The following is a 13,188-nucleotide window of genomic DNA, read 5'->3' on the forward strand; positions in this document are numbered from 1 at the left end:
GGAGGGGCAGAGAGAGAGAAACCCAAGCAGGCTCCACATTCAGCATGGAGTTCAATGCAGGCTTGATCTCACGACCATGATATCATGACCTGAGTTGAAAGCAAGAGTCAGATGCTTAACCAACTGAGCCAATTTGTCTTAAAAAGTATGGGCATGATCAAGGAAACCACAAACACTACTGCAGTGCCCTGGGGCTTGTACCAGGGTAGCCACAGACTGGGTTGCCACACTGGAGCTGCAAGGATGCATTCCACCCCAGCGACCAAATAAATACCCCAACTTCACTTTCTCATCTCCTGCTCTCCTGCCAGTGGCTCCCACTGACACAACCCAACCAGGATCCAGAGAGCAAGGGAGCCAAATGAGGCAGCCAGTTATCGCTCAGCCTCCTGGGGCACAGAGCAGGGTGGAGAGTTGACCCGAGGGACAAAGGGACCATATTCATCCCAGCACTCAGAGCAGTACTACTCCTGGGGTTGCTGTAGAGATGAGACACTGAAGGTAACCCAGCAGTATGGTGCTAATGTGTTCAGTAAATATCCAGGCAGGAGCTTGCCTGCTGCCCAGGCCACAACAAGGCCAGTCCCAGCCTGGCCTGGATGATTGCAAAGGTCTCAGGGAAGGTCTCTCCTACTTGCTGCCACACATTCCAGCATCTTCCAGGGCAGTTTCAGCTGCCTGGCCAAGGATGGCTTGGAGGCCAGAGCAACCAGAGGACATCACTGGCTAGCTCAGCACAGACTGAGCCTCCAGCCCCAGGCCCCTTCTCCAGGCTGGGGGTGAGGACCGTGGTTGACAGGATGTCCCAGCCCTGTCCTGAGATGTGCCACCTTCGGCCTGAGAGCTGTTCTGAGCAGTGCACCTCACTCTCCTGATCCAGGACACCTGGAGCTAATGTTCACCATCCAGAGTCCCCAGCACACAACGCTGTCACCACAAGGTGGCTCTCATGTCCCCTGGCCTTCTCTTCTCAGGGTACACGCTTCTATCTCCTCCTTCCCCAGCACATGAGCATTCACTGCAAGCCTCCTTCCCTCACGCACATGATAGATTTAGATTTCACGCACACACAGCCTTCACAACCACACCTACTGCACGAAATAACAGCCACCACGCAGCCCAAGCTAAACAGGAGATTATCTTGTGTCATCACCCTGGTCTCAGCTTCCTATTATGGATTGAATGTTTGTGTCCCCGCAAAATTCATACCTTGAAACCCTAATTTCTACTGTAATGGTATTAGGAAGTGGAGCCCTTGGGAGGTGAAGCCCTCGAGAATGGGATTTGTGCCCTTCGAAGAAGACACAGAAGAGGGAGGACCTTTCTCCCTTCACCACGTGAGGACACAATGAGAAGACAGCCCTGTGTAAACCGGGAAGAGGGTCTTCACCAAGAACCTTTTTGGACTTCCAGCCTCCAGAACCGTGAGAAATAAATTTCCATTGTTTAGGGCCCCCGGTGTGTGGCATTCTGTTACAGCAGCTTGAGCTGAGACAACCACATCATCTCGCACCTGGATTACTACAACAACGTCCCTGCTTCCTGCCCTAGCTCTGGGAAGCAGAAGAACGGAAAGGGGAGGAAGCGGGACTGAGCGACAAGACCTGTTGTGCTGTGTCCATCAGGCAAAGATTGTCGGTTAGAGGCGGTCACGTGGAGTTGGCTGGGCCCTTGACCGCTGCTTGGCTCAGTCACTGCCTGGGGCCACCCCCCGAGCTTGGCCACCTGGACAGCTGGAGTGGACCTGAAAGGGCTAACAGCTGGAGGCTGTCAGCTGCCCAGACTCCCACAGCTGGGCAACAAGTCCCATCCCAAAGGGGGATGTCCATATTCACCGCTCACCCCCACAGTCCATTCTCGGCACCATAGACCCAGGGATCCTTTACAACCCAGGTCAGGCCGGGTCACCCCCCTGCCTGCACCTCCTGAGACATCTCACACAGCCCTTGAGGGGCCTCTAAGATCTGCCCACCCCACACCTCATCTGCTCTCTCTCAGAATGCACCCCTTCTCTCTCACCTCACTCCAGCCACACTGACCTCCTTGCTGTCCTCAAGCAGGAAATGTTCCTGCCAGGCATGGTCCTGCCTCGGGGCCTTTGCACTCTCTGTTCCCTCTGTCCAGAAGGCTCTTTCGCTCCATCCTTTCCTTCAGGGTGCGCATCAAATGCCCGCTGCTTAGTGAGACAATCTCCTCTCTTCTACTCAACATCAAAACTGCACCCTCAGCATGCTCAACCCTCCCTCCCTGCTTTCCACATAGCTTTGTCGCCATCTAGCAGGTTCTGTGTTCTGTCTCCCCACAGCTAAAGTGTAAAATCCCCAAGGACAGGGAGTCTTGTCATTCCCTGGTTGGTCTCCAGGGACCACTGTCTAAGACAGTGCCACAACAGCAGGGGGTGCTCAGTAAAAATGTGCTGAATTAATACGTTCATATATGGGGCTGGTGCTCTGCTAGGTGCTGGGGATGTAAAGAAGACCCTGCTGCGTGCCCTCTAGGGGCCCTCAGTCTCATGCAGTAAGTGACACACCCGGGGTGGGAGGAAGGGAAATGGGGTGGGGGGAGGTTTAATCGGTAGAGAGTTTCAGTTTTGCAAGATGAAAAAGTTCTGGAGCTCTGTTGCTCAACAATGTCAATGTACTTAACACCACTACTAAATGGTACATTTTTTAGCAGTTCAGATGGTAAATTTTATGTGTTTTTTTTTTTACCACAATTAAAAATAAAATTTTTAAAAATAGCCACCCAAAAACCCAAAATAAAACAATGCACCCAGGGGCAATACGTGAGCCACTGAGGGCACCAAGGCTCACCTAACCCATGGGAGACAGCAAGGGGGCTTCTGGGAGAAGTTGACATAGAGCATAGAAAGACTTGTAGGTTAGGCATGTGAGGGCACTCCAGGCAGAGGGAATGGCATGGGCACAAGTAGAGCGCTCAGAGAACTACAGTAATGGAGTATGGCTCAATCACATAGTGAAAGGGGGAGAGGGATAAGGCTGGAGGCCTTACTGAGAGCACACTGAGTGGCCTAAACAGGGTCAGGGCAGTGGGAAGAGAGGGAGGTGTGGGGTTCCAAGGATGCCTTGCCCTCTCCACCTGCTCCTCTCTCCCTCCAGGAGAGGGGATCAGAAAGGCTTGGGAGAGCCTGGGCCCAGCAGCGGGAGAGGAACTCAGAGTGAGGCTGTCTTGGGGGCGTGGTAAGAACCCGCCTCCAGGGACCTCCGTTCTCATGCCCTCCGAGGTCAGAACTAAGTGGGCGCAGTTGTCAGCTTTGGAAATCCGGGAGGAGGCTCTGCTCAGCCTGGCCCTGAGGGACAGGCCTGGAAGGGGAAGCAAGCTCAGTCTGATCCTGAAGTTTTGAGGTCTGAGCCAGGCCCAGCACACTTGCTGCCCCAGAAGTCTGCTTGCCAGGGCTGAGGGCAGGACCCTCAGGGACCCAGCCCTGGGGCACTGGGAGTCCGAGGACTGAAGCCTGCTGCAGAAAACCTACTGCAGAAAAACCAGGACCGTTCCACCACCTGCCCCAGGCCTCAGCCCCCACCTGCCACGTTTCCTTTCCTTAGCTGTCCTACCCCCCACCACTCCACTCTGGGTCTCCTTCCCCTCAGTCCTCTCTGCTCCCATCAAGACCAACCCACAGACTCTTTTTGTCACAACTGTTTCTTCACGACATTTTTAGCCACTGCTCACTTGAAAACTCCTTGTGTACCACTATGCTGTGTGCTGATTGGATCTCCTATCAACTCCACACAGTAGGAACAATCACCATCCCCATTCTACAGAGGAAGAAACTGAGGCACAGGGGTTTAAGCAACTTGCCTAAAGGCACAGGAGTCCTCAGCAAAGTCTCAACTTCTAGATTCTTTGGCCTCCTCCCCGCAAAGTCTCAGCACCCTAGGGGCAGCAGCCAAGGTCTCGAGACCTTGCAACCCAGGCTCTTGCTCACACTGTTCCTTCTGCCTAGAATGTTCCCCCTTGCAGCCCCTTCAACCGGCTAATTCAGTCTTCTCAGGAAACGTCCCTAACCAAGTCCCCTCTGAGTCACCCTGTAGTCCTCAGGAGAACCTTCCAGATTTGCTACTTTACTCTTACCCAAGGGCTGATATGCTCGATTCCGGCCTCCTGTAGCAGCCAGTGAGAGTGGGAGACCAGAGACCACACCTGGCTGGCTATGGTCAACCCCCCAGCTCCACTTACAATGCTGCAGCACAGCAGACCCTCATTAACTTTCATCGACAGGGCGATGCCTGAATGAAGGATGGCAGGTTCTGCCCCCCACCCTTTTTCATTCCTTTGGGAGCCCCCTCCCCATTTAGAGGCATAAGCAAGGGATCCAAGCTAAAGGTGGAGAGCCCCTCCTCTTCAGTCTCCAGTGATCTATGGGAGTTGCTTAGTGACCTCTGATCGCCTGCCCAGGAGTGGAGATGTTTGAGAATTCCGCAAGAATTCAGGCTGGGTTGAGAGCCCAGCTCCACCACGGACTCTAGGGAGGGCAGATATAACCCCTCTCTCCCGATGTGGTCCCCACGTCCTGATGAGCCTCGACTGCCAAGTCTGGGCACAGTGCGGGGCACACGGTGGCACCCTGAAAAATGAGTGGTCTTCTCTCTTTTTTCTGACCAAGGGCAAGAGGACCCCATGGTCAAGGAAAGGTCCTTCCCTGGAGACCCCCACACCCTCATCCGCATCTGCCCATCCCTCACAGCCCTCAGGTCAGTTGCAGGATCAGAAAGTTCTCTCTATGATCCTTTCAAATCCAGCCACCTGGGAAAGGTTTGGCCCTGCAAAACTCCTGTTCCAGAGCCAAAGAAACTGAGGCTGGGAGGGTTCCGGGCCGAAACACCGCGCAGAAGGCGAAGAAGGGGAGCCAGAGGCCTCTCAAGCCCCCTCCGCCTCCTAATTCCCAGTGCCAGTCCCGGGGCCCTTTCCTTAAGCGTCGCTACAGGGAGTCGGCACCTCCTGGTCCCCGCCCCCGGCTCTGAGAAGCGCCCCGCCGCCCTCCCGTGGCGTTTCCTGCCCCCACCCCGCCCCTCCGCGCTATTTAAGGCGCCCCCGCCGTCCGGCGCCGTCCAGCAGGGCTCCCGCGGGCGCCGCTCCGCCGTCGCTCTAACCCCGCCGCCACCTGGGCCACCCGGCAGGCAGGCGGTGAGTTGGGCTTGGGGGTGGGGAGGGCCAGGACGCCACCTGCTAACGAGCGAGCGGGGCGGGGGGGAGGGAGACGCCTCCGCCACCGGCCACTCGGCCGCCACGGGCTGAGGGTTGCTGGGGGTCAGGGGAGGCGCGACGGCTGCGGGCCAGGCTCTCTGCTAAGCCACGTTACTGGCTTCTTTCACTGTATCCTTATAACCCTAGGAGGTGGGAGTATTATTTCCATTTTACAGGAGAGGAGACTGAGGTGCTAAGGTTGACGCTTACCCAGGGTTAGTTAGCAAAAGGGAGCCAGGACCAAAGTCTCATTCCAGAGCCTGGCTCTAAAGAGCTTTGCTCCTTGAAGAAGCGCCTCCCCTGCCCCCTTCCCTGCATTTCTTCCCCCAGCTCTCTGCCCACCCACCTCCCCCATACCCCGTGTTCTGGGAACTTGGTGGCCTATGCCTCCACCCTGCTATGACAGTTCTTTTAAGAGTCTAGAATTTATCAACAACAGCTTGGGGGCCCAGGGGGTATGGAGGAAGGGGGTAGGATCAGTGTCCATACTTAAGTGGCAGGTGGTCACTATTGTTGACAGGTGGAACTAATGCAGGATGTTGCCTTTAGCATCTAACACCCTTCCCACCTGCCCCTTACCACAGCTCAAAGGTTAGAGTGAGGTCAGCTGGGTGACTTACCATGGGCAGGGGGGCAGGGACCTGAGGTTTTGGGCCCCCTGAGAAGCTGAAGATAGCACCACCACTGCCCACAGTCGGGGACAGCCAGCCCATCATGGGCAAAAGGAAGGAGGGGCATAGCACAGCCATGTGACCTGGGGTAAGTTCCTCAGATTCTGTTCCCATAAGCTCAGGAGCCTCAATTTGATCCAAATCTTGAGCTGTGTTATCCTGGGACTTGGCCTGGGAACAAGAGGGATACAGAGGTATGACAAAACAAGGACCTAGTAGCCATCATCCAAAGATCAGCTTTTAGTCCTGACCACCCTGCTGGCTGTGAGCCCCCAAGCCAGTCCCTTCCCCTCCTTGAGCCTCAGTGTCCCTGTAGGTAAAATGGGTGTGGCCAACCTCCCTGCAAGCTTGTTGCCAGGACAACTGAGAAGGATGTCATGCTGACTGTGTCGTCTATCTCCCTGCAGACGGAGGAGGCCGGGTAGCCATGGGTGACTGGGGCTTCCTCGAGAAGCTGCTGGACCAAGTCCAGGAGCACTCGACTGTAGTGGGCAAGATCTGGCTGACGGTGCTTTTCATCTTCCGCATCCTCATCCTGGGCCTGGCTGGCGAGTCCGTGTGGGGCGACGAGCAGTCAGATTTCGAGTGTAACACGGCCCAGCCGGGCTGCACCAATGTCTGCTATGACCAGGCCTTCCCGATCTCCCACATCCGCTACTGGGTGCTGCAGTTCCTTTTTGTCAGCACACCCACCCTGGTCTACCTGGGCCACGTCATCTATCTGTCCCGGCGTGAAGAGCGGCTGCGGCAGAAGGAGGGGGAGCTGCGGGCGCTGCCAGCCAAGGACCCACGCGTGGAGCGAGCACTGGCAGCCATAGAGCGTCAGATGGCCAAGATCTCGGTGGCAGAGGACGGCCGCCTGCGGATCCGCGGGGCGCTCATGGGCACCTATGTGGCCAGCGTGCTCTGCAAAAGTGTGCTGGAGGCAGGATTCCTGTATGGCCAGTGGCGTCTCTATGGCTGGACCATGGAGCCAGTGTTCGTGTGCCAGCGCGCCCCCTGCCCCTACCTCGTAGACTGCTTCGTCTCGCGCCCCACAGAGAAGACTATCTTCATCATCTTCATGCTGGTGGTCGGACTCATCTCCTTGGTGCTCAACCTGCTGGAGCTGGGACACCTGCTGTGCCGCTGCCTCAGCCGGGGGGTGAGGGCCCGGCAGGGCCAGGATGTGCCCCTGGCCCAGCGCACCTCCTCGGAGCCCTACCCTGACCAGGTCTTCTTCTACCTCCCCGTGGGCGAGGGCCCCTCGTCCCCGCCTTGCCCTACCTACAATGGGCTCTCATCCAGTGAGCAGAACTGGGCCAACCTGACTACGGAGGAGAGGCTGGCTTCTTCCAGGGCCCCCCTCTTCCTGGACCCGCCTCCCGAGAGTGGTCAGAAATCCCCCAGTCGCCCCAGCAGCTCTGCTTCCAAGAAGCAGTATGTGTAGGGGGCTGGGGCTTATGTCACCCAACAGAGGGGCCCAGGGAGGTCTGGCTGCCTTGGATGCCCTCTCCCTAAAGACTGCAGGAAAGAGGGGAGCAAGGGAAGCAGATGCTTGCTGGCCAGGAGCCCTCATTGCAGATTGTGTTTGAGCATCTGGGGCTTTCCTGGTGACCAGAGGGGCACCATGGATCCCCCTCCAGAACATGACTCTGCCACAGGCACAGACAAAGCCAGCTTGGGGTGCTCCAGACCAAGGGCCTTGTGGGGCCTCTGGACTTTTTCACCTGGTTCAGAGCAACCCGGAGCCAATTTACCCCTCCCTCATGAAAGATTCACCTCTGCCCATGTTGTCCTCACAGGAAAGGGCTGGTTGAGGCTGCTGGGTCAGAGAGCTCACACACAGCCTGTGCTGGATCTGGCCCTGTCGAGGGGACTGGTGTCTCGTTCTCACTCCTTCCTAGTTCCACTGTTTATGCTTCTAAAATAAACAAGACTTGGTCACAAGCTACGTGTGTCCTGATGCTGTCATGATGTGCCTCCTGGGAGGTTGGGGGGCAGTCGCCTGGCCCGGCTTCCTTTTCTTTGCAGTCTCGTATGATCCGTCTTTGGGCTCTGCAACCCCAACTCCACCCAGCGTCTTAAACCCTCAAACCCCTACATCCTGCCTCTCAGCAGCCCTGAGTCCTGAACGCTCACCTTTTGAAATGCCTCTACCACGCAGCCCCCCACAACGGCCAAAGCCCCTGCCTGTCCCCATCCTGCCCCATGGCCATCCAGTGCCCTGGCCATGCTGAGTGCAGTGTGCTTCCTTACTGGACACTCTGCTCCCAAGCCCTCTACCCTATCCCAGCTCATTCTGGACCCCTTGGTATTTGGGGAGGCAGATTTAGATCACTTGCCTCCTCCTAGGCCCTTTCTAGTCTGCCCCCGCTAAAGGCCTGCAACATATCTCCTCCCCATGCACTGAGTACAGAGAAATCTTGCCTCTGAGTCACAAAGTTTGCAGTAAAAGTAGTAAAAAATGGAACTGGATGGGGCGCCTGGGTGGCTCAGTCGGTCAAGCGTCCGACTGGCTCAGATTGTGATCTCGCAGTTTGCGAGTTCGAACCCCGCATCAGGCTCTGTGCTGACAGCTCAGAGCCTGGAGCCTGCCTCGGATTCTGTGTCTCCTTCTCTCTCTGCCCCTCCCCAGCTTATGCTCTGTCTCTCTGTGTCTCAAAAATAAATAAAATGTTAAAAAAAAATGGAACTGGATCGTGACGGATGAATAGTTCACTGGGAAGGGCAAGAGGACGCTGAATACTCGGGCAGAGAAAATTGTTTTTGCAAAAGCACAGAGAAGGGGAATGGGCAGGGGGTCCTGGGGGTGCTTAGGGCCTGGTGAGCCATCCAGGATGGGGGAAGTACGGGTGAGGATGAACCCAGTATTGGCAGAGTTGACCCTTCATGGAAGGTGACCCAGGTGGTGGCAAGCACTCAGATAGTGGCCCTCAGAGGCAAGCTGGCTGTCTTCCCCTAGTCAGGGAGATCTGGGGCTGGACAGGGACCTGGGGTCCATCCCATGTGGCCACACGCCTCTCCTTGAGAGCTTTACAGCATGTTGGCAGCTCATCCCTACTCTCATCAAGATAGGTCTCCAAACACCAGCTCTGTACCCCTCACCCTATAACTAACTTATTCACGACTTACCCATCAAGTTTGGATGCTCAGCCTGAAAAGTTACAGCCCTATAATTCCTCCGGCTTCTGTTGTTCCTTCTGAATCCCAGAGATCTGACAGACCAGCCTCCTCATGGCTCCCCAGACTCATCCAGGTATGTTCCCACCTTGCTCCTTTGATGATCTATAGTGCCCTTCCCCCCACTTCCAAACACCACACTACATCGAAAAAGGCAGTGCCTGAGTGCAAAGAGAAAGATGAGCTTTGATATCAGAGGGTCCTCAATTTAAATGCTACTTCTGACATGTACAAAGCCTTGTGGTCTTAAGTCAATTGTTTCCCTTCTTTAAGTCTCTGTTCTCTCTGTAATATGCAGATAACACTGCCTGCCTCACAAGTTACAAGAAACAAAAATAAGAGAATGTACATGAGTCTGCCTGGCTCATAGTAGTCATGTAGTGAAATTCAGCTCAGCCTCTAGCAAGGTTATCACAGGAAGCCTGTGATAAGCCTTCCTTCTTCCTCCAGGAAGCCCTCCCTGATTTCTCCAGCCAGTCCCCAGTGATGATCTCTACCTCAGGAAACTGAACCGCTGCTTAGTATGAGCCTGTTTTATCTCCCCAGTGAGTCTCTAAGGATCACCACAGAGTCACTTTTATTCCCCATGGGCCTAGCCCATCATTCACTTCCATCATTCACAATCCCACATGTCTATGACATGAGGGATTGAGATAGACTTGTCAGAAAGCAGGCTGTTTGTGAATAAGAAGGGCATGATCTGGGACACTGAGGTCCTCTTCCAAAGCATTCTTCCCCAGCCAGGGTGAGAGGCCAGATCTGCGGCTTAGAGGTCAGTCTCTAAGCGCCAGCCCAGTCTGAGGGCTCTAGAAGCCTGTGCTTCCAGTAGGTATTCCCTACCTGTCCTAGCTTGGAAAGGTAAGAGAAGAAAGGGCTAGGTGAGTAAGGAAGGTATCCTTCCCCTCCCTCAAGGGTCGCCTGCTCTGAGCTTGGAGTTGGGTCTGGGGTCAGGCCAGGGACCTGGCTCTTGGGCAAGGCTGGGGTTGGGTCCTAGACTGGTGGCCACACAACCACGAGGGCAAATGGGCTGTGGTCTGAGGATAAGAATAGTGCCATGGGAATGGAGCCACACAGGGTGGGTGGGCCCAGTGCAGTAGGGTGAAGACTTATGAATGCAGAGGGGCTACGAGTTCCATGCCACTTGGCTTTTGTGACAAAGTACCACAGACAGGGTGGAGGGGACTTCAACCACAGAAATTTATTCTCTCACACTTCTGGCCACTAGAAGTCTGAGATCAATGTGTCTGCAGGGTCAGTTCCTTCTGGGGCCTGTGAGGGAGAGTCTGTTCCAGGCCTCTCTCCCAGCTTCTGGTGGGTTGCCAGCCGTCTTTGACATTCCTCGGCTTGCAGAAGCATTGCCCCACTCTCTGCCTTCATCTTCACATGGGATTCTCCCTCTGAGTGTGTCTGTCTCTGTGTCCACGTTTTTTTGTAAGGACATCAGCCATATTGGATTAAGTTCCTCCTAATGACGTCATTGTAACTTGATTACCTCTGTAAAGACCATTTCCAAATAAGGCCACATTCTGAGGTACTGGGGGTTAGGACTTCAGCATGCCTCTTTGGGGGACACAGCACACCACCCCACCCGCCCCGCCTCACCTCTAAGCACTAGTGGGGCAAGGCCAAGGAGTACGTGAAGTGCGTGTTGGTCTCAGGCACCTCCTCGGAGATGCGGGCCTGGATGGAACACAGCAGATTCCAACTCGCTTCTTCCTCCCACCTGCCTATTCCTCACCACCACCCAAATCTACGTTGGCAACAGGCAATTCTTGGTCACAGAAAGAGCCACTGGGGGCTTTACTCCTGACTCTCCTCACACTCACTTGACTCCAGTCCCTGTCCCTCTCTGGGCCTCAGTTTCCCCCTGTGAAATGAAAGGGTTGAATGAGAAACAGGGAGTAACCTGTCACTAATCACCAGTCTAAAGCTCACGAGTGATGTGCTATTTTTCATCAATCAGAACAGATTCAACTTTGTTTCTATAATAAGATCAGTTCCAGTCACTTGAATTCACATTGCCTTCCTAAGTAGGAAAGAAAGGGACAGGATTATTTGGAGTGCACTGGGAATTTTGCATAACCCAAGGTCATCTTATCTGTGACCCAGGGGAGCATGTGAACGTCATGAGCTGCGCATAAACAGAGCTGTCAGGGTTGGGTGATGTCAAACTTCTTTCCAATCTAATGTGCTGGCTCACTGGCCGCTGGGTTGCTGACCTCATGATTCTGCAGACAACCCCCAGTTCCTTGAGTGTAGATCCTTTTGTTTCCTTTTTACACTAACCTCAGCATGCCCACGGACGTTTACAGGAAGGGATCTCCATCACGGAATTGTCAGAATTTCTTTCTCCACCTTACAACTTCCCCCACCGGCCCTGGCTCTGACCACAAGTGCCTCACAAAGCTCAATCTTTCTGTCCTTCCCATGCAAGAACTATAGCCACATGCAGGTAGCCACCAGGCTGGTCCTGAGTCTGCTCTTACCCTATTTTTCCAGCTGACTGATTTCCAGAAGTCTCTGGCCAACCAATAAATTGTCTACTTTCCTCTTAACAGGTGCATCACTCCCCTCAGTGCTAGACATGATAGTTCAAGTGGTCAGAATCCAGATTATCAATCTCTCTTGACTCAAAACTTCTACCTCTATGAATGCAACGTAGGATTATATTAACTTTGCTATTTTCTCCTCTTTTCCATATATAGAAATTTTTTTCAGATTATAAAGGTCATGCATGATCATTGTAGATAATGAGATCCCGCCATCCAGGCATACTAACTATTAATATTCAGAAATAATTCCTTTCAGGCTCTTCCATGCATATTTTTTTAAACTTTTTCAATGTTTATTTATTTTTGAGAGGGAGAGAGAGAGAGACAGAGACAGAGTGTGAGCAGGGAAGGGGCAGAGAGAGAGGGGGGCACAGAACTCTAAGCAGGCTCAGGCTCCAAGCTGTCAGCACAGAGCCCGATGCAGGCATCAAACTCACAAGCTGTGAGATCATGACCTGGGCTGAAGTCGGACACTTAACTCACTAAGCCACCCTGGCACCCCCTTTCCATGCATATTTTTAAATAAAATCTGAATGAAGTTGTACCTACAGTTTTATATTCTTTTTTCATTTTACATAAGTCATAAAGCTTTTCCCCATGTCATCAAATTGGAAACACCACTTAATGGCTTTATCATACGACTTTATCATTCTCTACTTAACCATGACCGTGATATTGGATTTTTAGATTGTTTGCAATCAATTATCCTCTGTTATAAATTGTACCATGATGTAGATGCCTGTACATAAGTGTTTTCCAAATTGCCTATTTCCTTAAAAGAAAGACATTCCAAGCAGTGAAATTACTGGGTCAAAGGTATGACATTTTTTCATTTTAAAAAGCTAGGGGCTTTTTTCTGATGGTGGAAGTAATCCATTGGTGGGTTATTCAGAAATGCAGAAACGCACAAATTCTAAGAAGTGGAAGCACCAGCCACCTCTGATCGTGGGAGAAAAGGTGGAGCTGGAAACAAGAGAGCTGACTGAAGGCACTGGGCACTGAGGACCCTCCTTCCCCCACCCTTACAGGGATGGGAGCTTATTCTCAGGAGAAGACAAAGCAGAGGAGGAGGGGGAGACACCATAGAGAGTACAGGGTGGGAGTAGTATAAAGACCAGAGGGCAGTTGAATGGAAGTTTACATACTTAATAGTGAGACCCTCAGCCTTCTCCCCCTCCCTCCCAGCTGGCTCCCAGAATGCTGCTTCTAGATGAGGCTATAAAAAGAGAAGACTGCTGGCCACAGAAGGCTGCCTTGAGGAAGGTGAGGAGGGATGCTCCACAGAAGAGATGGGGAGAGCATCCCAGACAAAGGGAATAGCATTCTCTAAGGTTCTGAACAAGAAAGCTTGATATATTATTCATTGTTCAGGACTTTTTTCTATATGACCTGCAAGTTGCTTTCCAGAAAAAAATATTTAAATATTCAATAGCATTGCATGAAAGTACCCATTTCGGGGTGCCTGAGTGGCTCCGTTCGTTGAACGTCCAAATTCGGCTCACGTCATGATCTCGTGGTTCATGAGTTCAAGCCCCGTGTCAGGCTCTGTGCTGACAGCTCAGAGCCTGGAGCCTGCTTCCGATTCTGTCACCCTC

General features: G+C 53.4%; 1 protein-coding gene across 2 annotated transcripts; it reads left to right on the plus strand.

Moving 5' to 3' along the window:
* The first annotated feature begins 5,028 nt into the window (after positions 1-5,028).
* On the plus strand, positions 5,029-7,808 carry GJA4 (gap junction protein alpha 4). 2 transcript variants are annotated; one of them, XM_027059731.2, is made up of 2 exons: positions 5,029-5,148; positions 6,287-7,808. In XM_027059731.2, the coding sequence occupies exon 2, from the start codon at positions 6,307-6,309 to the stop codon at positions 7,306-7,308; it is 1,002 nt and encodes a 333-aa protein (XP_026915532.1). In that variant the 5' UTR covers positions 5,029-5,148; positions 6,287-6,306; the 3' UTR covers positions 7,309-7,808. The 2 variants fall into 2 exon arrangements, with proteins under 2 accessions (XP_026915532.1, XP_053067091.1); XM_053211116.1 differs by having other exon boundaries at positions 5,069-5,152.
* The last annotated feature ends 5,380 nt before the right edge of the window (positions 7,809-13,188 follow it).

Source organism: Acinonyx jubatus, chromosome C1 (genome assembly GCF_027475565.1).
Source record: "Acinonyx jubatus isolate Ajub_Pintada_27869175 chromosome C1, VMU_Ajub_asm_v1.0, whole genome shotgun sequence".
In the NCBI taxonomy this organism is placed as follows: Eukaryota; Metazoa; Chordata; class Mammalia; order Carnivora; family Felidae; genus Acinonyx; species Acinonyx jubatus.

Bases quoted from the DNA above. Each gene is read 5' to 3' on its own strand.
- GJA4 (XM_027059731.2), top strand. From the start codon at position 6,307: ATGGGTGACTGGGGCTTCCTCGAGAAGCTGCTGGACCAAGTCCAGGAG.